The sequence below is a fragment of the Elgaria multicarinata genome, chromosome 13 (assembly GCF_023053635.1).
Source record: "Elgaria multicarinata webbii isolate HBS135686 ecotype San Diego chromosome 13, rElgMul1.1.pri, whole genome shotgun sequence".
Classification (NCBI taxonomy): Eukaryota; Metazoa; Chordata; class Lepidosauria; order Squamata; family Anguidae; genus Elgaria; species Elgaria multicarinata.
The window spans coordinates 22,998,965-23,024,786 of NC_086183.1; the positions used below are offsets into that span (position 1 = coordinate 22,998,965).

Sequence of the window (25,822 nt, forward strand, 5' to 3'; positions counted from 1 at the left end):
CGTCACAAGGGCTCAAAAAAATCGATATAAGCAGAAGTGTAGATCCACACTGTGACATCACGCAGACAGCTGAGGGGCAAGCAAGGCTAAGCTTGAAGTGAGCCTAGAATTGAACATAGAATGTATCCATGCATCTTTGGGCATGTTTGCTCTCCTCCCCTGTTTGGACTGTGAAATTCCTGCTCAGCTTCCTTCACACCTGGAGAAATAACACTACCCTGGTAATACAGCCCAATGATTTATTAGAAGGAACCTGAGACATATGAGGCACAGACAGAAAGAAAACAGAACAGCAGAAGTAGCAGTCTGGCCTTCTTCAGTCCCATGGGAAGGTCGCACTCACTCCCCGCATCTTCTCCTGATAAACGCGGTCAAAGCGTTCATTCTGTGCCACTGTCAGGTGGTTCTTCCAGTCCCCGACGATCCCTGGAAGACCACAAGAGGAAGCAGTAAATGCAAAGAAGTTGAGCCGGCAAACAGAAATGGGTGACCCTTTAAAGGCTGACCCTACCTTTAGGCAGAGTGAGGAAGGATGTGGATGATGGTCGGCAGCAGGGGCAGCCCTCCAACCTGGCTGATCCACCACCTACTATGATGTCCTTCTGAGCCAGCCCCCAATCAGTGCTTGTCCTATGTGTATTCTTTAATGGCTTGTGCCAGCTTGCTGTCAGATCATAGCTTTCTCCCAAATGCACTCACAGAGCACCATTTGGGAAGGCTTGCTTGAGTAAGCAGGCAGTTTCACAAACTACTCAGGCAACATGTGTTGATGCCGCTGATTCTGCACCTGGCAAAGCTGCTGGCAAAATGATGGAGGAGAGAGCTCGGTGTATCATGTGGAATGTCTTGCTGGCTTGCTGCTCTCAAGCGTGGTGGAGGAGGCTGTCTGGTTGCCAGCATTCCAGTCCGATTCAACTGCCAGTCTAGGCAGCTTCTTTCCATGGAATGCAGAGAGTGGACACTCCCCTGTGCTTTGCCCCGCAGGCTAAGAAAATGTCATGGGAAGGCCCCGATTGCTCTCTCATATTGCCACTTCCAAGAGGCCTCCGCAGAAATTCTACAAATATGATACATCTTACATTTTGCAGGCTCCTTTCAGCACAGGTCTACCTAAGACTGCACTATGATCAACAACTGACCCCGCTCTGATTTCCAGCTACAAGGGAGGTTCAGAAGGTGGGAACAAGGAGAGGGCCTTCTCAGAGGTGGCTGCCCTGACTATGGAATGAGCTCCTCATTGACGCCCAACTGGCGTCAACAACAACAACAATCTCAACAACAACAAGGTTGCCAAGTGCGTCCATTTCAAAACCTCTCAAAGGAAACAAAAAGTTTTCCACCTGGGTTTTTCAGAAAGGGCCACCTGTCAGTGGAGCAGAATCTTATCAGTTCAGAACATATCTGATTGGGCTGCAGGGGTGCCCATCTCACACAAATGACTTTCCCACCACAGGCACATGAAAAGGCAACCCTTCGCCATTAATTCTAGTTGAGCGGGAAACGTATGAGGAAGCTCAAGGCAGTGGGACATCCTTCCCTGCCTCCCATCTGCCACCTGACCTCCAGCAAATGCACATGTGGCAACACTAGATACCCAGGACGCTCTGCTTTTACCTTTCCTCAAGAACTTCCCTTTCTTGTGGTCTAAAATGTCATCTGACACTGTGGTGTAGTTGGACTTCGGGTTGTCCTTCATCTTCTGGAAGGAGGCATTTTCCACCACAGAATCAATTTGCTGGCTGTTCAGCTCCTTCCCAAGGAAAAGGCAGATCTTCTCCACACTGCCTCGCAGATCCTGGCAGAGAGACAAGCAGATGGCCTAGGAAACTGTCTGCCTGCTGCAGGGCTTGTGGACATCACACACCATCTACATAGCTTTGTAGACATTGCAGAAGTGGAGTCAGTAGTGGTGGTTTATAATTATTTTTATTGATTGATTGATTGATTGATTGATTGATTGATTGATTTACAATATTTATATATGGCTCCCCATTGAAAGTTTCAAAGCGGTGTACAAGATAAAATGAAAATAAAAACAGAATAAAACAGTTAAAACAGATTTTAAAGGAAGCAGAAACAATGACTAATGGCTAGACATTAAGGAAAGGCTTCCTGGAATAATGATATTTTCAGGAGATGCCGAAAGGAGTACAAAGTTGGTGCCTGCCTGACCTCCAGAGGCAGGGAATTCCACAGAAGGGGAGCCACCACACTGAAGGCTCTTCCCCTGGTGGACTCCAATCAGAGGATGGTACCCGAGACATGGGGTCCTGGAAACCGCAATAAATATTAGAAGTAGGAGGATGAAATGCAGTACTACCAAGGTAGCTTTCTCTGAAATGCTCCATGTTCTATATACAGGGCCATCTAAGCAGGCAAAACTGAGGAGTTTCAATGTGTGGATGAGATGGTGGTGTTGAGAAGAAGGCATCAAATTTATAAGGTGCTGGGAAATGTCTGGGCCTGGGTACAAGAGGGATGGGCTCCATTTGAACCTAAATAAAACCTAATCCCTGGGGCTTAACGTAAAAAGGTGAAACTTTAGCTTTTAACTGGAACCCTGGAAAACAGCTGACAGTGTAAGCAAGGGGAAAGGCTACCAATGGCTACTAGTCGATAGCTATGTACCATCTCCCGTATCAGAGGTAGGATGCCTATGTACACTAGTTGCTGGGGAACAGGGGCAGGAGGGTGCTGCTCCAGTCATGTCCTGCCTGTGGCTTTCCCATGAGCGGCTGGGTGGCCACTGTGTGAACAGAATGCTGGACCAGATGGATTCTTCTCCAGATCCAGCACAGCTCTTCTTCCGTTCCTAGAGACTCTCTGCACTCAACAGCATGCCATTTTAAAAAACTTTCACTTGGAGAAGTAAAGAAACAACGTAAGCCAGGATGGGTGTGTATACAGCCAAAGGTCAAACCATACCTGCTGCAGCTCTTCATAACTGTTAAAGAAGACATTGGGTCTCCCCTTGACCTCCAGCCAACTTTTCACATGGTCAAACCAGGAACCAAAGGCCACTGGAAGAGCAAAGCAGAGCCAAAAGTGGCATGTCAACAGTCCGAGGGCCGGGGGGTGGAGGAGGGTTACACTTCCTGCCTTCAGAGGTGGATATGCATTATCATCACACAGCAGTGGAACTGAGGCCTCGCCATCTCCACCCTCCACCAGTTTAATTATGTGAACTGCCCAGAGAGCTTCAGCTATGGGCGGTATACAAATGCAAATCAGCAGCAGCAGCAGGAGCAGCAGCAGCAGCAGCAGCATGGCACATTTCCCCTTCCTTCCCCTTTGCCCTGTTGGGAATTACCGTTCTGTGATAACGTTATGAGGATCGAGTACGAAGAAAGCCTTCGTGGTGTGGTACCTGGAGTGCTGGACCAGCCCAGGGGAGACTGGACTTCCCATCTTCACTCAGTCATGAGAAACACAGAGTGGCTTTGGACTAGTCTGTGGCAGTCAATATTTCTACCTCTAAGCTCACACCACTATTCTGAGGGCTAACATGGGACAACTCTATGTACCCAGGCTTGTGGCCTTGTGGAGGGCAGGATACAAATATACAGTGTTAGATAAATACAATAACAGGTCCAGTTCACCACTTTTGACAAATGCACAAGATTTCCTCAGAGAAGACAAGATAATCAAATGAAAGTCACTGTTGTAGCTACAAATCTCAACTGCTGACTTCTACTACGGTGTAAAGGAGGGCAGGGGAGTTCAGTGGTTATATTGCTCAGTGAGGGGGGATCCACACGTCGCTCCCAGAGTGCTTCTATGCGGTCCCAGTGCACCCCGAAAACTATAGAGTGACTTCCCTGTAAAAGAAACGACGAAGAGCCGTCCATGCCACCGACGACGACAACGAGAGCTCTTCGCCAGCGAGGAGAGCTCGGCAAAAGAAGGCGGGGTGGAGAGCTTCTTCCACTTTTCACCCCGCCTTCTTTTGCTGAGCTCTCCTCGCCGGCGGAGAGCTCTCCTCAGCGGCGGCGGCGGCGCCATGGACAGCTCTTCGTCATTTCTTTTACAGGGAAGTCACTCTATAGTTTTCGGGGTGCACTGGGACCACATAGAAGCGCTCTGGGAGTGACGTGCGGATCCCCCCCAGTCTCTCATGGGGGAGGAGTGCTACAACCCAAATGGAGGAAGACGGTTTAATGGCCTCTTTGCATACCATTCCCACTCAGGAATTCCTCCAAGAACTCTTCCACAGTTCCAGGGTCCTTGAATATTTTGAAGATTTTGGAGTGGTGGTAAAATGAGACCAGCACATCCTTGGGATTACGCAGAGTATAGATCACCTGGAGGAGAGGCAAAGGTGACATTGTGAGAGGGCGGCATCTCACCCCTGTTACAAAGAAGCTCCAAATGCTCTGCAAATGGAACATGCCGTGTGCATTACGGTTTTAACTGGGATTACCCTAAGGACCTCGATCAAGAATTATTTTCCTGGGAATCATAGCGAAAAAGCTGCCAGGAGTACTATTAAAGCCTTGGAACACTGGCAGAGGCAATGGAACCATAGAATGTATTTGCTTCCTATAAATGGTTCCTATAAATTCCTTGCTTCCTATGAATGGAAGGTGAGTCAACTCAGAACTCCCCATATCTGTGTTCTAGACGAGCAGGAGGTGAAGGTGGGCTTGATGTGAGAATTGTTCCTGTCTTACCTTAGCCTTGGACTGGAGAAATGACTTGGGGAAAAGCTGGAATGGCATGTGAGAAGCCATGAGTCTGGGTGCAGGAGATGCCAGGGCAATCTTCATACCATCAGTAGTTTCTATCCATGGTGACCGGTCCCACACAAACGAGCTGTGAACCCATGATGGGTCCCCATTGTGCCAGATTAAGCCCAAAATCTCCTGCATCCAATTGGTACCTGGAAGGGAGTCCAATAATCATACGGTTGCCTCTTCTTCCCCTACACCCTTTTTACTTACCCACTTTCACCTTCCGTTCCACCGACCACACATAATTCCCTGTCTATGCAAAATCATAAGAACTGGAATGAATTTCTGTAGACCTAGGAGCTACTTAAAACTCTACAAAGCCTGGATTCCCTAAATTCATCACCAAGTCGACATAGTCATGTCTAATTGAGCATACACCTTTCTGACTGGCGGCAAGGAAAGATGTTAGCAAGGAGAATAAAGAACTGAAGAGATGCTCATCTTTGTCTGTAATGCAATCAATATTCAGAGATGTCAACAGGGGTGTTATCTCAGGATAGACATGACCATATTTCTTTTCAAAGATGGATGACTTTTGTTCAACATTTCTCAGGATCCTCCTGCTTCCTTAAAAAAGGTACAGCATTTGAAGGTCCTCCTCTGGGTGCCTACTCTAAAGGAAGCTCGGAGGATGGCAATGAGAGGGCCTTTTCTGTGATGGTCCCCCAATTGTGGAACAATCTCCCTGAAGAGGCCTGCCTGGCGACGACGTTGTTAACTTTTCAGCGCCAGGCCAAGACTTTTCTCTTCTCCCAGGCATTTAGCAATATGTAATTAGCTTGAGTTTGTTTTTGTACGTTTATGTGATTTTAATTTGTATGTTTTTGTGATTTTAAATTGTTGAATATGGTTTTTTAGTGTGTTGTCCTATGTAATCCACCCAGAGAGCTTTGACTCTGGGGTGGTATACAAATGAAAATAATTATAATAATTGGCTTAGATACCAATTATTTTTATTCACTCTTGCTCTCTTTTCTCCGTTACAATATTTATTAATAATATTTTGCCAACTCTTTATCTCAGTTTCTGATATTTTTATTGGTAACATCCTAAACACAAAATTAATTTTAGCTAATATCTTCATTTTTATTAAAGCTATTCTTCCAAACCAAGATAAATTTAATCTTTTATATTTCTCCAATTTCTCTAATACCTCCTTCTTTAACCTCGTTAAATTTTCCCTTTCAAGATTCTCTAAGTTTTTTGTAATATTAATTCCCAAATATTTAATCTCCTCCTTAACTTTCATTTCTATTCCCTTATGTTCCCAATCCTTTTCTTCCTTCTTAGTGTGATTAAACAACATCATCTCTGATTTAGACCAATTTATTCTTAACCCTGTAATTTCCTCAAATTCCCTCAACTGATATTTAATTCTTTCTAATTTTCTTAATGGGTTCTTAATGGTCAATAAAGTATCGTCTGCAAACATGTTTAACTTTATTTCCCTTACCTCTCCAATTCCTTCTAACTCTTCATTCTCCCTTAGTGCCTTCGCCAAAACTTCCATAACCATTACAAACAGGACCGGCGAGAGCGGACATCCTTGTCTTGTTCCTCTGGCTAGTCGAATCTTTTCAGTGAGTCCGTCATTTACCACCACTACCGCTGTATTTTGGGAATATAACTGTTCTATTACGCTTTTAAATTTATTTCCAAATCCCAATTTATCTATAATAATCTTTAATGCCTGCCAGCTCACACAATCAAAAGCTTTAAAAATATCCAATGCCATAATTCCTGCCTTAATATTTGCTTTTTTTATTACATTTATTACATTTAAAACTCTTCCCACTAAATTATGCATCTGCCTTCCTGCCACAAACCCACATTGATCTACTCCTATATATTCTGATATAAATTTATTTAGCCGTTTAGCCATAATAGATGTAAAAAAATTTGCGTCTTGATTTATTAATGAAATAGGTCTGTAGGAATCGGGATTAGTCAAATCTTTATCTGGTTTTGGGATCAGAATTATCAATGAATGTTCCCATGATTCAGGTATCTTCTCTCCTGATAATATCCTATTATAAAGTTCCATTAATTTTGGAACTAAAAAATCTTTGAAGACCTTATAATATTCTGGTCCCAAACCATCTGCTCCCGGCGATTTACCAACTTTTAAATTATCAATAACCTCTTCAACTTCTCTTTGAGTTATTACTTCCTCCATTAACTCCTTATATTCTGATTTTATTCCATTCTTTATAAACCTTCCAATATACTCCTCCACCTTTTCTCGTTGAGTTTCTTTACCCTTATATAATTCCTGATAAAATTCCTGAAAAAAATTTATTTTATCTTTCATTATATGACAATATTTCCCTCGATTATCTTTCAATGTTTCTATCCCATTCCTCCCTTTTTCTTTTTGTGTGAGCTTGGCAAGCAATCTAGAATTCTTATTGCTGTTTTCAAAATATTCCCTTTTCATATACATTAAATTCTTTTGAACCTCCTCTATATTTAAATTTTCTAATTGTTTCTTCTTAGCTTGTATTTCCACTAATTTATATTTATCTTTAACTCGCCAATATTCTTCCTCCAAATTTGTAATTTCTATCTCTAACTTTTCCTGCTCTGCACGTTGTTGTCTTTTTAAACTACACGTTTCTCTAATACAAATTCCTCTTACTACAGCCTTCATGGTGTCCCAAACGACTGACCCAACTGTTCCTCCCTTTTCGTTAATTTCCCATGACTCCGACAGTTCCTTCTGAATTTTCTCTACCACTTTATTATATTTCAATATTTTTGTGTTTAACTTCCATCTATAAGCCTCTTTATAATTCTTCTTAACTGTAAATTCTAAGCTTAACAAGGCATGATCAGTTACTTTTATTACCCCCCTTTCCATTTTACAAATCTTCGTTACTAAATCTTTTGAGACAAATATATAATCTATCCTGGAGTACGTATGATGAACTGAGGAAAAATATGAGAATCCAGGCTTAATCCCATTGAGTAAACACCACGAATCTGAAAAATCATTTTCTTTTACTAATTTATTCAATATAGTTATATTATTCCTTTTTTCAACATTAGTGGGATTTGACCTGTCCCATTTATTATCCATAACCATATTAAAGTCCCCAGCTGTTTTTAAATCTCGCTTGGAAACATTTCTTTTCTCGAAAGCTTTTTAACTGTAGCGTGGTCATACTAGTTTATATTTCGTTTTAATGTCCCTACCCCTATTGGTTTTTCCCCTCCCTCCCCTGTCTGTTACGTAAATTTTAAATTGTAAGCCATAAAGCAGATTGTCTTGTTTTGTTTTATTCTGTACAGCGCCATGAAAATTGATGGTGCTTTATAAATTAATAATAATAATAATAATAATAATAATAATAATAATAATAATTGATAACATCCTCCTGTGTATTTTGCCTAGCAAGTGTTATTCAGAAGCATACTGATACTGTAGGTGTAGCAATCATCATGACTAGTAGCCTTACTGCCCATGAATAGAACATAGGAAGAGCCATGCTGGATCAGACCAAGGTTTCATCTAGTCCAGCATTCTGTTTACACAGTGGTCAACCAGTAACCTTCTAGCAGGACATGGATGCAACAGCACCTTCTTGACCATGTCCTCCAGAAACTGGTATATATAAGCTTACAGCCTCTGATACTGGGATATAAGGAATGAAAGTTGTAAATCATGAAGTGGGTTGGAAGAGGTAAAATATATTGTTGTTCAATGTTTATTGCATGCTTCACTTTTGACATAAGTGTAATAACACACATTATCATCCAAGCCTGGGCCCATGTAAGACTACTAGTCCAGGAAATTAACAGCACCACTGACCTGATTTAGGATAAGTAACATTCAGTACATCGTCGTCCAACAGTTGGAATTCATTTTCCACAAAGTTGAGTGTTTCCACATCATACCCTTTATTGGGAAAAAGGATTCCCTTGTGGGTGAAATACAGTGCAGATGACATTGGGGGGAAAACCTTATCTGGAAGAGAAATAGAGAGACATGTAGCAATCTTGTCACCAGACACCTCTGGTGTCCTTCCAGAGGCGTCTGGTGCCAAGAGGTCTCAGGCAGGTGGTGGCAGTGGGGATGAGGGAGGTAAGCCTTTGTAAACACACACACACATACACCAGTTACTCAGCTAGCTAGTGGATTTTCATTCTTTTCTTTTCTTTTCTTTTGAGCAAATGAAAACTGCCATTTAAATTGCCGTTCAAGCACAAATCAATTTCTCTAAATTGAAACTACAGTGTATATAAGAAAAATAAAAGTATCCATTAAAATAAAAGAGAGTAGTAGTACAGTACTTTCAATGCCCCCAACGGCTTGCGGCCAGGTTACCTCAAGGAATGCCTCCTCCCATATGTACCTGCCCAGACCCTAAGACAATCCTCAGGGGTCCTTCTGCATGAGCCCTTGGCATTTACAGGACAATTCCACAAAGCCTAAAATGCAGAATGCAGTTCTGTGAATTGATGGTCTCCCTAAATTCAGCAAGTGGAGAACTCACCTCTCGCGGTTCCAGACAAACTGGACTTTAAAAGAGGACAAACCTCATTCCCCACACCAAGACGTAATCCCCCTCCTCAATAGCCCCAAATGATTCCTCACTCACCAATGAATTCAGCTTGCTTTTTACGGTCTCTCCCATCCACTACTTTTGGACTTTGCTACCTTCCTTAGAGTGGTCTGTGCTCAATGAACAAGACAATCTTAGCTTGTTCATTAAGGATATTTCTAAAAATGGGAAGGGAAGGAGGCACAGGAAAGGGAACACAGGAACTCCGGCATCAGTACTTAGAGTTCCAAAGTTCTTCTGGCATCATTAGATATGATAAAAACACTCCAGAGTCAGGAGAAAATAAATGGGCTGGCAGTGTCCTCTCTTTAGAGCTGATTAAATAAATCTTGCAGTCCCATCTTTGCAATGCATATATTTAAAGAACACGTCAGCTATATGGAGGCATTTACCTATGACACGAGTGGGGTGAAAGTTGTCACGGAGGCCCAAGCTGCCTTTAGAAAGAATCACTCCACCTCTGATCATGGTCTGATTCTTTTTCACTTAGCGGAGAAACCTCTTAAATTTCTACGTAGCAAACTGTTTGTCGCCTTCATGGATCTGAAGTCCGCTTTCGACTCCATCCCTAGAACTAAACTATGGGAGAAATTAGATGAAATCCTGGTGGACAAAAGACTTCTTAATCTTATAATGGTTCTATATAGCGACAGCAGGATGCGAGTTAGATGTGGCACACAGGGACAGCTTTCAAATGAAATTCTTATGTCTAGAGGAGTAAGACAGGGCTGTATCCTAACACCTACGCTATTTAACCTATACATAAATGATATTGAGGAGGCCCTGTCTGACCATGAAGGACATTTGCCCAAACTTGGCGCAAGGAAAATTCCTATTTTGCTTTACGCAGACGATGCTGTTATTCTCTCCCGCTCTAGACCTGGTTTGAAACATCTTTTAATTAAATTCTCCAACTTTTGTTTGACCAACGATCTGAAAATTAATTTTGAGAAATCTAAAGTCATGTTCTTTGAAAATAGATTTTCTCAACCTCGGTGGTCCCTTGACGGGCATATCCTGGAACAGGTGAAAATTTTCTCTTACCTGGGGCTGTTATTCCATCATACCCTGTCCTGGAGTGCCCATAGATCGGCCACCCTTAATAAAGCTTCAGTCAGTTCAGGCGCAATAACACACTTTTTCTTTACTAAAGGGGGAATGTTATACCGTCTGCTATCAAAGTGTTTAATGCCAAGTCTGCAGCCCAGCTTTTATATGCCTCCAACATTTTGATAGGGGGGTGAACATCTGAGATAGATAGGCTACAGACAAGGTTTTTGAGGATCCTTCTTCAACTTCCAAAATGTGTCCCTAATTCCGTACTTTTGTTGGAAACCAGGGGAAAGCTCTCTTTCGCTTAGGGCTTGGTGGTCTGCCTTAAAATTTTGGATGGAAGTTAGTCTTTTTGGGAGGGGCTCAGGTCTGCTTTCATGTTTGACTCAGGACAACTATGTGAATAGCTGGTCCAAGCTTCTTGCCAGGAAGGCAGCTTCAATCGGTCTCTCCTCATCCCTCCTCCTTAATCTGGGCTTGAATTTTGCTTTTAAATCTGTCAAACAAAGGTTGTGGGATATAGCCTTCTGTGACTTACGTACTCGCTCTTATGTTTCTTGCTCTCCCAGTGCATTGCATGTTCAATACGTTGGGCCTCTTCAGCTGGCTGACTATCTAAAGAACCTGTCAGTGGCTAAATATTGTATAGTGTCATGCCCTGCATAGAGATGGAGTCAGGAGATGAGGAGGAGGTGGCAGAGGCTGGACCTAGTACCGAGAAGCCCAGCTCAGGTAGTGAGGAGGCTGGACTGGCAGAGACTGTGGCAGAGCCTCAGGGAGAAGAGCCAAGGCCAGCTGGGACCTCTGCTAGCTCTGAGGGCCTGATGCCAGCAAAGACTATGGAGGAGCCGCAGAGGTCCGAGGAGGAGGCGGAGAAGCCTGGTTTCAGCCAGTTGCGGGCGGAGAAGGCAACCAGACGCCGGTCTCGCCGTCTCCACCAGAAACACCAGGCAATTAGGGATCAGCTGAGAGGCCATGACTCAGCACTCTGACTAAGGATAAAAGTGCAGCTGTGAGCCATGCAGAGTTGTCAGAGATTATCTGAGCATTCTGGCGGAAGCCTTTGCTCTTGGATCTTGTGACCTCGTGCCTTATTCCTGAACGCCTGGATTCTGATTCCTGTCTTGATTCCCGGACCCCGTGACCACGTCTGCCTACTCTGGATTCCTGCTTCGACCTTGGACCGGGTTGTGACTATGTCTTGCCTGTTGTTGCCCCTGACTCTGGACTGTGTTACTGGTTTGTCGCTGACAGTTGGCTGTGTTTGAACTTGGACTGCATTATCGAATCTCCTCTTTGCCACGCTCCCTTGACTTTGGACTGGACATTGACTACTCTACAAGCCTGCTCCTTGAACTGTTCCTGTTCCTTGACTTTTGCAGTCAAACCCCCGCTTTCCCCTCCTTTCCCTGCACTGTTTAGCTTCTGTAAATAAACACCTTCATTGCCTAGCTACCGCCTGGTCTTATCTTTCTTTGTCAAGCCATTTGGCGGCTTTCCCGGACATATAGTTTTCTCCAAGGCCAGATGCAATGTTTATTCTATTGAATTACCTCAGGGCGGATATGCTGGTGTCCCTCATCAGGAACGACGGTGCCCCTGTAAGAATATGGAAGTGGAGACGATGGAGCATATCCTTCTGTCCTGTAGCTTTTATAATCAGGCCCGCCATCTTATGATCACCCCATTGTTGAGTAAACTGTCCAGAAGTCCAGACAAATTTTATTTTAAGTTTCTGTTGGAAGACAAGTCCTCAAGAGTAACTTTGGCTGTTGCTAAATTTCTTACAGTGGCGGCCAGGATTAGTGCTCTCTGTGTATTAGATGAAAGTTGATAATATCTCTAACTGTATGATTTCATGTTTGATTCTTGTTTTCTCATGGATCTATGGATAACAATAAAGTAGTATGGTATATGGAGGCATTTGCCTATGACATGACTGGGGTGAAAGTGGGTTGTGTGAGAGCAGCCCTGAATCATAGGCCATGGCAAATTCAGCTCCTGCCATCTGGGTCCTCGGCAGGCCAACAGTGCTTCCAAGACCCTTTCTCCAATCTTCACACCGAACACATAAAGATCGAGGAAGTAGCCAAGTAGGTGGAGTGTGCATGCAGACATACATGCCCCATTCCCACTTCAGCCATACTCATGTGGCTGGGCCATCACCAGTCTCCAAAGCATCTCACGTTTTCCCATTAATAATTACAAGGCCTTTCTCTCAGTCCCACCAGCAGCAGCACCCCCAATGACAGGCGGGTCATATGCGCATATGCGCATCCTTAATTTATTTTTTTTTAAAAAAAATAAATTAAATTAGAAATGTGCATATGCGCATCATTTAATAAAAATATTGTTTCAAAAAAAGTTTTCACTTGAGGTAGGTTGCATGTAATACCACAGAAATAATGTTTTTAAAATGAGAAAGATTTAACACATTCCATTCACCAGGCATTCCTACACTTTCCTCAAGAGACAGACAACTCCAACAATCCACAAACCACTCTCTCTGAAGAACTCCCGCCACAAAGAGTTGAAATTAAGAGCATGTGCATAAAGGAATGTTAGCTAGGGAAGCGCATAAAATACAAAAACAAGGAAGTGGGAGGCGCAGAGAAAAGACAGTCTGGGAATTGAAAGGTTCAGAGAAACGAGAAAAAGAAACAACACCGACAACGGGGCAACGAACAGTGTGCTCCGCAACAACGTTACAAGAAAAGGTAAGTAATGCTACTGAGCAACGGTATACAAAAGGTAGCGATACAACTTACAACGTCACAAGGGCTCAAAAAATCGATATAAGCAGAAGTGTAGATCCACACTGTGACATCACGCAGACAGCTGAGGGGCAAGCAAGGCTAAGCTTGAAGTGAGCCTAGAATTGAACATAGAATGTATCCATGCATCTTTGGGCATGTTTGCTCTCCTCCCCTGTTTGGACTGTGAAATTCCTGCTCAGCTTCCTTCACACCTGGAGAAATAACACTACCCTGGTAATACAGCCCAATGATTTATTAGAAGGAACCTGAGCCATATGAGGCACAGACAGAAAGAAAACAGAACAGCAGAAGAAGCAGTCTGGCCTTCTTCAGTCCCATGGGAAGGTCGCACTCACTCCCTGCATCTTCTCCTGATAAACGCGGTCAAAGCGTTCATTCTGTGCCACTGTCAGGAGGTTCTTCCAGTCCCCGACGATCCCTGGAAGACCACAAGAGGAAGCAGTAAATGCAAAGATGCCGCTGATTCTGCACCAGGCAAAGCTGCTGGCAAAATAATGGAGGAGAGAGCTCGGTGTATCATGTGGAATGCCTTGCTGGCTTGCTGCTCTCAAGCGTGGTGGAGGAGGCTGTCTGGTTGCCAGCATTCAAGTCCGATTCAACTGCCAGTCTAGGCAGCTTCTTGCCATGGAATGCAGAGAGTGGACACTCCCCTTTGCTTTGCCCTGCAGGCTGAGAAAATGTCATGGGAAGGCCCTGATTGCACTCTCATATTGCCGCTTCCAAGAGGCCTCCACGGGAATTCTACAAATATGATGCATCTTGCATTTTGCAGGCTCCTTTCAACACAGGTCTGCCTAAGACTGCACTATGATCAACAACTGACCCCGCTCTGATTTCCACCTACAAGGGAGGTTCAGAAGGTGGGAACAAGGGAGAGGGCCTTCTCAGAGGTGGCTGCCCTGACTATGGAATGAGCTCCGCATTGACGCCCAACTGGGGCTGACACTGTCATTATCTGGGTGCTGGGTAACAACCATCCTCTTCCCAGGCATTTAACAGAAGACCAGGAGGGAATCTACACAGCGTACTGAAGGCGCACGCAAGCGCCTTCAGTGTGACCCGAAAGCACGTGTGTAGATCCTGCTGCCGCCGTCGCCACCCACCTCCCCGCCGGCCTCCTGATCAGCCTGGACGACGTGCTGGGGCTGGGGCTGGCCTGGGCAGGGAAGGAGGAGCCTGCTCCGTGGCGGGAGGGGATCTCGCCCCCCACCCCCGTGGCTGGGACAAGGCCGGCGGGGAGGTGGGTGGCGGCGGCGGCAAGGATACGGCCCGATTCCCCAGCCGCCGCCTCCTCTCCCTCCGCCTCTTCCTCCGCCTCTTCCAGCAGGATCTACACACACAATTTTGGGTCACACTAAAGGCGCTTGTTTCTTTGAAGTAAATGCAAAGAAGTTGAGCCGGCAAACAGAAATGAGTGAGTGTCCCTTTAAAGGCTGACCCTACCTTTAGGCAGAGTGAGGAAGGATGTGGATGATGGTCGGCAGCAGGGGCAGCCCTCCAACCTGGCTGATCCACCACCTACTATTATGATGTCCTTCTGAGCCACCCCATCAGTGCTTGTCCTACATGTATTCTTTAATGGCTTGTGCCAGCTTGCTGTCGGATCATAGCTTTCTCCCAAATGCACTCACACAGAGCACCATTTGGGAAAGCTTGCTTGAGTAAGCAGGCAGTTTCACAGACTACTCAGGCAACACGTGTTAATGCCGCTGATTCTGCACCAGGCAAAGCTGCTGGCAAAATGATGGAGGAGAGAGCTCGGTGTATCATGTGGAATGTCTTGCTGGCTTGCTGCTCTCAAGCGTAGTGGAGGAGGCTGTCTGGTTGCCAGCATTCAAGTCCGATTCAACTGCCAGTCTAGGCAGCTTCTTTCCATGGAATGCAGAGAGTGGACACTCCCCTGTGCAGGCTGAGAAAATGTCATGGGAAGGCCCCGATTGCTCTCTCATATTGCTGCTTCCAAGAGGCCTCTGCAGAAATTCTACAAATATGATACATCTTACATTTTGCAGGCTCCTTTCAGCACAGGTCTACCTAAGACTGCACTATGATCAACAACTGACCCCGCTCTGATTTCCAGCTACAAGGGAGGTTCAGAAGGTGGGAACAAGGGAGAGGGCCTTCTCAGAGGTGGCTGCCCTGACTATGGAATGAGCTCCGCATTGACACCCAACTGGGGCTGACACTGTCATCATCTGGGTGCTGGGTAACGACCATCCTCTTCCCAGGCATTTAACAGAAGACATAGATGAGGCATCTATGTCTGCTGTTCTAAAAAAATTTGGGAAATGAAATCATCATCAACAACAACAACAATCTCAACAACAACAAGGTTGCCAAGTGCCTCCATTTCAAAACCTCTCAAAGGAAACAAAACGTTTTCCACCTGGGTTTTTCAGAAAGGGCCACCTGTCAGTGGAGAAGAATCTTATCACTTCAGAACATATCTGATTGGGGTGCAGGGGTGCCCATCTCACACAAATGACCCTCCCACCACAGGCACATGAAAAGGCAACCCTTCGCCATTAATTCTAGTTGAGCGGGAAACGTATGAGGAAGCTCAAGGCAGTGGGACATCCTTCCCTGCCTCCCATCTGCCACCTGACCTTCAGCAAATGCACATGTGGCAACACTAGATACCCAGGACGCTCTGCTTTTACCTTTCCTCAAGAACTTCCCTTTCTTGTGGTCTAAAGTGTCATCTGACCCTGTGGTGAAGTTGGACTTCGGGTTGTCCTTCATCTTCTGGAAGGAGGCATTTTCCACCACAGAATCAATTTGCTGGCTGTTCAGCTCCTTCCCAAGGAAAAGGCAGATCTTCTCCACACTGCCTCGCAGATCCTGGTGGAGAGACAAGCAGATTGGCTAGGAAACTGTCTGCCTGCTGCAGGGCTTGTGGACATCACACACCATCTACATAGCTTTGTAGACATTGCTGAAGTGGAGTCAGTAGTGGTGGTTTATAATTATTTTTATTGATTGATTGATTGATTGATTGATTGATTTACAATATTTATATATGGCTCCCCATTGAAAGTTTCAAAGCGGTGTACAAGATAAAATGAAAATAAAAACTGAATAAAACAGTTAAAACAGATTTTAAAGGAAGCAGAAACAATGACTAATGGCTAGACATTAAGGAAAGGCTTCCTGGAATAATGATATTTTCAGGAGATGCCGAAAGGAGTACAAAGTTGGCGCCTGCCTGACCTCCAGAGGCAGGGAATCCCACAGGAGGGGAGCCACCACACTGAAGGCTCTTCCCCTGGTGGACTCCAATCAGAGGATGGTACCCGAGACATGGGGTCCTGGAAACCGCAATAAATATTAGAAGTAGGAGGATGAAATGCAGTACTACCAAGGTAGCTTTCTCTGAAATGCTCCATGTTCTATATACAGGGCCATCTAAGCAGGCAAAACTGAGGAGTTTCAATGTGTGGATGAGATGGTGGTGTTGAGAAGAAGGCATCAAATTTATAAGGTGCTGGGAAATGTCTGGGCCTGGGTACAAGAGGGATGGGCTCCATTTGAACCTAAATAAAACCTAATCCCTGGGGCTTAACGTAAAAAGGTGAAACTTTAGCTTTTAACTGGAACCCTGGAAAACAGCTGACAGTGTAAGCAAGGGGAAAGGCTACCAATGGCTACTAGTCGATAGCTATGTACCATCTCCCGTATCAGAGGTAGGATGCCTATGTACACTAGTTGCTGGGGAACAGGGGCAGGAGGGTGCTGCTCCAGTCATGTCCTGCCTGTGGCTTTCCCATGAGCAGCTGGGTGGCCACTGTGTGAACAGAATGCTGGACCAGATGGATTCTTCTCCAGATCCAGCACAGCTCTTCTTCCGTTCCTAGAGACTCTCTGCACTCAACAGCATGCCATTTTAAAAAACTTTCACTTGGAGAAGTAAAGAAACAACGTAAGCCAGGATGGGTGTGTATACAGCCAAAGGTCAAACCATACCTGCTGCAGCTCTTCATAACTGTTAAAGAAGACATTGGGTCTCCCCTTGACCTCCAGCCAACTTTTCACATGGTCAAACCAGGAACCAAAGGCCACTGGAAGAGCAAAGCAGAGCCAAAAGTGGCATGTCAACAGTCCAAGGGCTGGGGGGTGGAGGAGGGTTACACTTCCTGCCTTCAGAGATGGATATGTATTAGGGGTGTGCACGGACCCCCCGCTCCGCTTCACTTGCAGATCTGCCATTTTTCGGATCGGGCCACTCCGCCCCGCCCCCGCTCCACCCACTTCCGCTCCGCTCCGCTCGGAGCTCCGGATCCGGATCCGGAGCTCCGTTTTTGCCCCCCATAGGGTTGCATTGAAAGCTAAAAAAGTATACAACTTTTTTTCTGTTCAAGTTAGAAACCTCACGTTTGGCACCATGACACCTCATGGGGTATACACACGCACGCCCAGACTCAAGGCAATCCCATCATCCCCTGATTTTTGGTGCAGCTTAACTCACCCCAAATTGTCCCATTCTACAACTACGTCAATTTGCATGTTAGAAACCTCAAACTCGGCACCATGATAGCTTAGCCACGTGTCCACATGGACGCCAAGTTTCAAGGCAATCCCATCATCCCCTGATTTTTGGGGAATTTATGAAAATCGGGCACCCCATTCACACCCCTTGGGATAGCTCCGTCAATTTGCATGTTAGAAACCTCAAACTCGGCACCATGATAGCTTATCCATGTGTCCACATGGACGCCCAGACTCAAGGCAATCCCATCATCCCCTGATTTTTGGCACGGCTTAAACTTTTTAACTCACCCCAAATCAAGTCCCATTCTACAACTACGTCAATTTGCACGTCAGAAACCTATCCTTTGGTCCCATGACAGCTTACCCATGTGTCCCCATGGACACCAAGTTTCAAGGCAATCCCATCATCCCCTGATGTTAGGGGAACTTTTGAAAATCGGGCACTCCAGTATGTCAGGGATTTAAAGTTGCAATGCAGACAGCTCAATGGGGCCAGTTCCAAGGAAATCCCAACATGCCACGAGATAACCCTAAATCTTCTGGCACATTTGAAAAAGGGATTATTGAACTTGATAAAGTCTAAGTGAGCGCAGGAAGGACTTCTCCCCTGAGTCAAAGCAAGACACATACACCATCCCTGCAAGGCGGGAAGGGGAGAAGGGAGGGAAGGCAGGCAGGCAGGCAGGCAGGCAGGCAGGGGACAAGAAGTGTGTATGCTGTATAAAAAGAATAAAATATTATACTACTAAGAATATACTAATATATATACTACTAAGAATATCTAATAATATGTTTAAGAATATTACTAATAAATGTAGGGAAATGGGACAAGAAGTGTGTGTATGCTTTCCCCAAAATGCTCAATCTGTGGCTGCCTGTTGCACTTCACAAAAGCAGCCCACTCAGTCCAAGTTACACAGAGAAGAAAAAGAGAATAATTTTTTTTTGGTATTTTTTGGTATTTTTTGGTATATAGAAGATAGAAGGAAACACAATCAGGATTTAAGAGAGGGGAGGGGGGGAAAGAACCAACCAAACACTACTACTAATATGTATAAGAAGTAGGGGTGTGCACGGACCCCCCGCTCCGCTTCACTTGCAGATCCGCCATTTTCCGGAGCGGGTCGCTCCGCTCCGCCCCCGCTCCGCCCACTTCCGCTCCGCTCCGCTCGGAGCTCCGGATCCGGATCGGAGCTCCGTTTTTGCCCCCCATAGGGTTGCATTGAAAGCTAAAAAAGTAAACAACTTTTTTTCCGTTGAAGTTAGAAACCTCACGTTTGGCACCATGACACCTCATGGGCGTATACACACACACGCCAAGTTTCAAGGCAATCCCATCATCCCCTGATTTTTGGCGAATTTTTGAAAATCGGGCACCCCATTCACACCCCTTGGGATAGCTCCGTCAATTTGCATGTTAGAAACCTCAAACTCGGCACCAGGCAGCTTATCCATGTGTCCACATGCACGCCAAGTTGCAAGCAAATCCCATCATCCCCTGATTTTTGGCGCGGCTCTACCCTCTAACGCACCACCCATAACCCTAATTCACACCCCTTTAGATAGCTCCGTCAATTTGCACGTTAGAAACCTCAAACTCAGCACCATGATAGCTTATCCACGTGTCCACATGCACGCCAAGTTTCAAGGCAATCCCATCATCCCCTGATTTTTGGGGAATTTTTGAAAATCGGGCACCCCATTCACACCCCTTGGGATAGCTCCGTCAATTTGCATGTTAGAAACCTCAAACTCGGCACCATGAGAGCTTATCCATGTGTCCACATGCAGGCCAAGTTGCAAGCAAATCCCATCATCCCCTGATTTTTGGCATGGCTTAACTCACCCCAAATTGTCCCATTCTACAACTACGTCAATTTGCATGTTTGAAACCCCAAAGTCGGCACCATGATAGCTTATCCACGTGTCCACATGGACGCCAAGTTTCAAGGCAATCCCATCATCCCCTGATTTTTGGGGAATTTATGAAAATCGGGCACCCCATTCACACCCCTTGGGATAGCGCCGTCAATTTGCATGTTAGAAACCTCAAACTCGGCACCATGAGAGCTTATCCATGTGTCCACATGCATGCCAAGTTGCAAGCAAATCCCATCATCCCCTGATTTTTGGCGCGGCTTAAACTTTTTAACTCACCCCAAATCAAGTCCCATTCTACAACTACGTCAATTTGCACGTTAGAAACCTATCCTTTGGTCCCATGACAGCTTACCCATGTGTCCCCATGGACACCAAGTTTCAAGGCAATCCCATCATCCCCTGATGTTAGGGGAACTTTTGAAATTTGAACACTCCAGTATGTCAGGGATTTAAAGTTGCAATTGCAGACAGCTCAATGGGGCCAGTTCCAAGGCAATCCCAACATGCCACGAGATAACCCTAAATCTTCTGGCACATTTGAAAAAGGGATTATTGAACTTGATAAAGTCTAAGTGAGCGCAGGAAGGACTTCTCCCCTGAGTCAAAGCAAGACACATACACCATCGCTGCAAGGCAGGAAGGGGAGAAGGGAGGGAAAGCAGGCAGGCAGCATGCATTGTAGTGCCGCAAGGATGGCTTGAGCACTAACGCATAGCAAACCAACCCATAAGTGGGCGCAAAGTGAGGCAAAGATGGCTGGTTATTTCTTTCTAAGCCAGCAGTTACGCCTTGAGGGGCACAGAGGAGGACGATTGGGAGCAAACCAGGCACCAGGCGGGCAGAGAGGCAGGCAGAGTAGGCGAGGAGTCAGTCCTGGCAGATGCCCCACCACAGCAGCACCCCGGGGGAGGCGGGCAGGCGGGCAGGCAGGCAGGCAGGCTGCGGGCATTTCTGGGGGCACAAGGAAGTGATGGCTGGTTTCTAAGCCAGCATTGCAGTTAGTCACGCATTGCAAACGCAAACCATCCCAGCGAGTCGGTCACCGAGGAGGACAGGCTAGCAGAGGGGCAGGCAGAGTGACATGTCATAGATCTAGTATTGGGGAGGAGTCAGTCCCGGCAGATGCCCCAACACAGTAGCACCCTGGGTGGGCATTGGAAAACGCCATCTTGTGGGTCAATACTTCCCCCACCCCATGTCCTGCAGGGTTGCCTGCCTAACCCTTGTGGGGATGGGAGATGGAGAGCTTAGAGTGGCAGTGCCAGCAGCAGCCTTCGGCTTTCCCCTGGAACCAGTCGCCTTGCCCGCCTCTTTACCCAGCAAGATCGCCTGGTGCTGCCTATGAAGATGCATCTTCATGCTGCTGGTTCCATAATGCCCTGTCGATGAACCCCTGCTTAGGCTGAGTTTGCAGTGGCGACAGACAGCAAAGCGGGGATCCGCTCCCAACTCAAAGTGGTCCCACACGATGCTTGTCTTTCGTTTCCGTGGTGACACCACCAATTGCCCGCCTGAGCTCTCTGGTGTTGCCACAGAAACAGGGGTGTGGGATGAGACTGGGGAGAGAGCCTCGGCCTGCTGCTGCTCCTCCTCAGCCCCCACATCCTGGAGGCCCACCGCCTCCTCCTCCTCCCCCCCCTCCACTGTGCTGAGGACCTCGTCTAGGTCCATCAGCGGGCTCGTGGGCTGAAAGGAGAATGAAGGAGTTGGGGATACTCCTCCTCCTCTAATGGCACTGCTGCCACGTGCCTCTTGCAAATGGGCACTTTTCCCATTCCCACCCTCAAAAAGAGAACGCCGGGCACAAGTTGCAGAAGAGAGTGGCTCTGCCTGCTGCTTGTCCTGCTTCTGTTTTGGAGCAGTCAGCCAAGGAGTTGCCCGTTTGAGTTTCACAGGAGGAGAGGAAGCCTGCTTACTGCTGGCAGACTGAGCCTTGCTGCTTTCAGCACGCCTGCTTCCTCTTTTCATGATGACTAACAAAATATTAATACTACTAATACTATGTATAAGGTACTACTAAGAATATGTATAAGAAGAATATAATATGTTTAAATGTAGGGAAATGGGACAAGAACAATAAAATATACTACTACTAATATGTATGAGAATATACATATATATATATATATATATATATATATATATATATATACTACTAAGAATATCTACAAGAATATAATAATATGTTTAAGAATATTACTAATAAATGTAGGGAAATGGGACAAGAAATGGGACAACCACTACTATAACAAGAACAAAATATGAATACTACTACTAATATGTATGAGAATGTATACTAATAGACTACTAAGACTATGTCAAAGAATATAATATAATATGTTTAAGAATAGGGAAATGGTGTGCGTATGCTTTCCCCAAAATGCTCAATCTGTGGCTGCCTGTTGAACTTGACAAAAGCAGCCCACTCTGTCCAAGTTACACAGAGAAGAAAAAGAGAATCCAATTTTTTTGGTATATTTGGTATATAGAAGATAGAAGGAAACACAATCAGGATTTAAGAGAGGGGAGGGGGGGAAAGAACCAACCACTACTATAAGAAGAACAAAATATGAATACTAATATAATATGTATGAGAATATATACTAATGGACTATGTGAAAGAATATAATAAAATATGTTTAAGAATATAAATGTAGGGAAATGGGACAAAAAGTGTGTGTATGCTTTCAAAAGAAAGCTTTCACAAAAGCAGAACAGTCAGGCTTTAATACAGGGAAGGGGGGGGCAACCAACCCAACCACACACTCCAAAATTCAAAAATAAAGTTTATATTAAATCAAAGTAAGGGGAAAACACAGGGCAAACTAAGCTACAAGTCAGAAAGAAGCAAACAAACACACACACGCGCCAAACTAAACCTATCCTAATCTATCTCCAAAGTCCAAAGCAGGAGCACTAACTAACTAAGTGTTCCCTCCACGAACGCCAACCCACAAAGAGACACAAAACAGAAAGTTCTCAGGGTGGGTCTGCCTTAGTCCCCCCTCCAACGCTGGGATTGGAGGAGGATGCTTTCTGAGGAGATCAATTCTCATCAGGATTGGGAGTTGAATGTGCCTGTCATCGCTTCCAAAAAAATAAAAAAATAAATAAAAAAACCCAAACCCCGATTTTTAAAAAAATATTGCACGTGAACCACAGCACGCAGAAAGTTGAGAGTGGTCTCAAAATGACCCCCATCCACGACTCTCTGTGCACAAGAATTTTCAGAACGATAGCTTAAACCCCCCCCCCAGTTATCCCCGATTCTTTCCCTCAATGCAATCCTATGGGCGAAAAGCCGAAACGCAGTTTGAGCCGCGCGGTTGACCCGATTTTTTTAAAAAAATTGCACGTGAACCACAGCACGCAGAGAGGTGAGAGTGGTCTCAAAATGACCCCCATCCACGACTCTCTGAGCACAAGAATTTCCAGAACGATAGCTTCAAAAACAACGTAGTTATGCGCGATTATTTGCCGCAATGCAATCCTATGGCGAAATGTTTTCAAGATGGCGACCGGAGCGCTCCGTCTGAACTCGGAGCTCCGAAAAATGGTCGCTTCTCTTCGCCTTGCTTCTAGGGGGTCCGCGGTCCGCTCCTACTCCGCCTCTGGGTAAGGCGGAGCAGGCCAATCCGCTACTGCTTCTACGCTCCTAATCGGAGCGGAGCACATCCCTAATAAGAAGAATAAAATATGAATACTACTAATAATATGTATGAGATACTAATATACTACTAAGACTATGTAAAAGAATATAATAAAATATGTTTAAGAATATTACTAATAAATGTAGGGAAATGGGACAAGAAGTGTGTGTATGCTTTCAAAAGAAAGCTTTCACAAAAGCAGAACAGTCAGGGGGGGGGCAACCAACCCAACCCACCAAACACACACTCCAAAATTTAAAAATAAAGTTTATATTAAATCAAAGTAAGGGAAAAACACAGGGCAAACTAAGCTATAAGTCAGAAAGAAGCAAACAAACACACACACACGCGCCAAACTAAATCTATCCTAATCTATCTCCAAAGTCCAAAGCAGGAGCACTAACTAACTAAGTGTTCCCTCCACGAACGCCAACCCACAAAGAGACACAAAACAGAAAGTTCTCAGGGTGGGTCTGCCTTAGTCCCCCCTCCAATGCTGGGATTGGAGGATGATGCTTTCTGAGGAGATCAATTCTCATCAGGATTGGGAGTTGAATGTGCCTGTCATCGCTTCCAAAAAAAACCAAAAAACCCCAAACCCCGATTTTTAAAAAAATATTGCACAAGAACCACAGGACGCAGAAAGTTGAGAGTAGTCTCAAAATGACCCCCATCCACGACTCTCTGTGCACAAGAATTTTCAGAACGATAGCTTAAACCACCACCCCAGTTATCCCCGATTCTTTCCCTCAATGCAATCCTATGGGCGAAAAGCCGAAAACGCCATTTGAGCCGCGCGGTTGACCCGATTTTCAAAAAAATATAGCACGCGACCCGCACAACGCAGAGAGGTGAGAGTGGTCTCAAAATGACCCCCATCCACGACTCTCTGTGCACAAGAATTTCCAGAATGATAGCTTCAAAAACAACCTAGTTATGCGCGATTATTTGCCGCAATGCAATCCTATGGCGAAATGTTTTCAAGATGGCGACCGGAGCGCTCCGCCTGAACTAGGAGTTCCGAAAAATGGCCGCTTCTCTTCGCCTTGCTTCTAGGGGTCCGCGGTCCGCTCCTACTCCGCCTCTGGGTAAGGCGGAGCAGGCCAATCCGCTACTGCTTCTATGCTCCTAATCGGAGCGGATCACACCCCTAATATGTATTATCATCACACAGCAGTGGAACTGAGGCCTCGCCATCTCCACCCTCCACCAGTTTAATTATGTGAACTGCCCAGAGAGCTTCAGCTATGGGCGGTATACAAATGCAAATCAGCAGCAGGAGCAGCAGCAGCAGCAGCAGCATGGCACATTTCCCCTTCCTTCCCCTTTGCCCTGTTGGGAATTACCGTTCTGTGATAACGTTATGAGGATCGAGTACGAAGAAAGCCTTCGTGGTGTGGTACCTGGAGTGCTGGACCAGCCCAGGGGAGACTGGACTTCCCATCTTCACTCAGTCATGAGAAACACAGAGTGGCTTTGGACTAGTCTGTGGCAGTCAATATTTCTACCTCTAAGCTCACACCACTATTCTGAGGGCTAACATGGGACAACTCTATGTACCCAGGCTTGTGGCCTTGTGGAGGGCAGGATACAAATATACAGTGTTAGATAAATACAATAACAGGTCCAGTTCACCACTTTTGACAAATGCACAAGATTTCCTCAGAGAAGACAAGATAATCAAATGAAAGTCACTGTTGCAGCTACAAATCTCAACTGCTGACTTCTACTACGGTGTAAAGGAGGGCAGGGGAGTTCAGTGGTTATATTGCTCAGTGAGGGGGGATCCACACGTCGCTCCCAGAGTGCTTCTATGAGGTCCCAGTGCACCCCGAAAACTATAGTGTGACTTCCCTGTAAAAGAAACGACGAAGAGCCGTCCATGCCACCGATGACGACGACGACAACGAGAGCTCTTCGCCAGCGAGGAGTGCTCGGCAAAAGAAGGCGGGGTGGAGAGCTTCTTCCGCTTTTCACCCCGCCTTCTTTTGCTGAGCTCTACTCGCCGGCGGAGAGCTCTCCTTGGCGGCGGCAGCGGCGGCGCCATACACGGCTCTTCGTCGTTTCTTTTACAGGGAAGTCACTCTATAGTTTTCGGGGTGCACTGGGACCACATAGAAGCGCTCTGGGAGTGACATGCGGATCCCCCCCAGTCTCTCATGGGGGAGGAGTGCTACAACCCAAATGGAGGAAGACGGTTTATTGGCCTCTTTGCATACCATTCCCACTCAGGAATTCCTCCAAGAACTCTTCCACAGTTCCAGGGTCCTTGAATGATTTGAAGAATTTGGAGAGGTGGTAAAATGAGACCAGCACATCCTTGGGATTACGCAGAGTATAGATCACCTGGAGGAGAGGCAAAGGTTACATTGTGAGAGGGCGGCATCTCACCCCTGTTACAAAGAAGCTCCAAATGCTCTGCAAATGGAACATGCCGTGTGCATTACGGTTTTAACTGGGATTACCCTAAGGACCTCGATCAAGAATTATTTTCCTGGGAATCATAGCGAAAAAGCTGCCAGGAGTACTATTAAAGCCTTGGAACACTGGCATAGGCAATGGAACCATAGAATGTATTTGCTTCCTATAAATGGTTCCTATAAATTCCTTGCTTTCTATGAATGGAAGGTGAGTCCACTCAGAACTCCCCATATCTGTGTTCTAGACGAACAGGAGGT

At 45.7% G+C, this 25,822-nt stretch overlaps 2 protein-coding genes across 2 annotated transcripts; both read right to left on the bottom strand.

Moving 5' to 3' along the window:
* Positions 1-269: 269 nt before the first annotated feature.
* LOC134408206 (sulfotransferase 2B1-like) lies at positions 270-9,524 on the bottom strand. Its single transcript, XM_063140380.1, has 7 exons — positions 9,332-9,524; positions 8,542-8,697; positions 4,671-4,879; positions 4,175-4,301; positions 2,926-3,020; positions 1,615-1,795; positions 270-426 (listed from the first exon to the last, which is right to left on the bottom strand). The coding sequence occupies exons 2-7, from the start codon at positions 8,678-8,680 to the stop codon at positions 317-319; spliced, it is 861 nt and encodes a 286-aa protein (XP_062996450.1). The 5' UTR covers positions 8,681-8,697; positions 9,332-9,524; the 3' UTR covers positions 270-316.
* Positions 9,525-15,403: 5,879 nt separating this feature from the next.
* Positions 15,404-25,588, bottom strand: LOC134408311 (sulfotransferase 2B1-like). The gene is made up of 4 exons (XM_063140558.1): positions 25,580-25,588; positions 25,364-25,490; positions 17,089-17,183; positions 15,404-15,966 (listed from the first exon to the last, which is right to left on the bottom strand). The coding sequence occupies exons 1-4, from the start codon at positions 25,586-25,588 to the stop codon at positions 15,562-15,564; spliced, it is 636 nt and encodes a 211-aa protein (XP_062996628.1). The 3' UTR covers positions 15,404-15,561.
* Positions 25,589-25,822: the final 234 nt, after the last annotated feature.

Coding starts and splice junctions, on each gene's coding strand:
- LOC134408206 (XM_063140380.1), bottom strand. CDS start 8,680: ATGTCATCTGCACTGTATTTCACCCACAAGGGAATCCTTTTTCCCAAT. Junction 4,302..4,670: donor TTCTCCAGTCCAAGGCTAAG/GTAAGACAGGAA, acceptor CCTCTCCTCCAG/GTGATCTATACTCTGCGTAA. Junction 1,796..2,925: donor GTTATGAAGAGCTGCAGCAG/GTATGGTTTGAC, acceptor TCTCTCTGCCAG/GATCTGCGAGGCAGTGTGGA.
- LOC134408311 (XM_063140558.1), bottom strand. Junction 17,184..25,363: donor GGAATTCCTGAGTGGGAATG/GTATGCAAAGAG, acceptor TTGCTCTTCCAG/TGGCCTTTGGTTCCTGGTTT. Junction 15,967..17,088: donor GTTATGAAGAGCTGCAGCAG/GTATGGTTTGAC, acceptor TCTCTCCACCAG/GATCTGCGAGGCAGTGTGGA.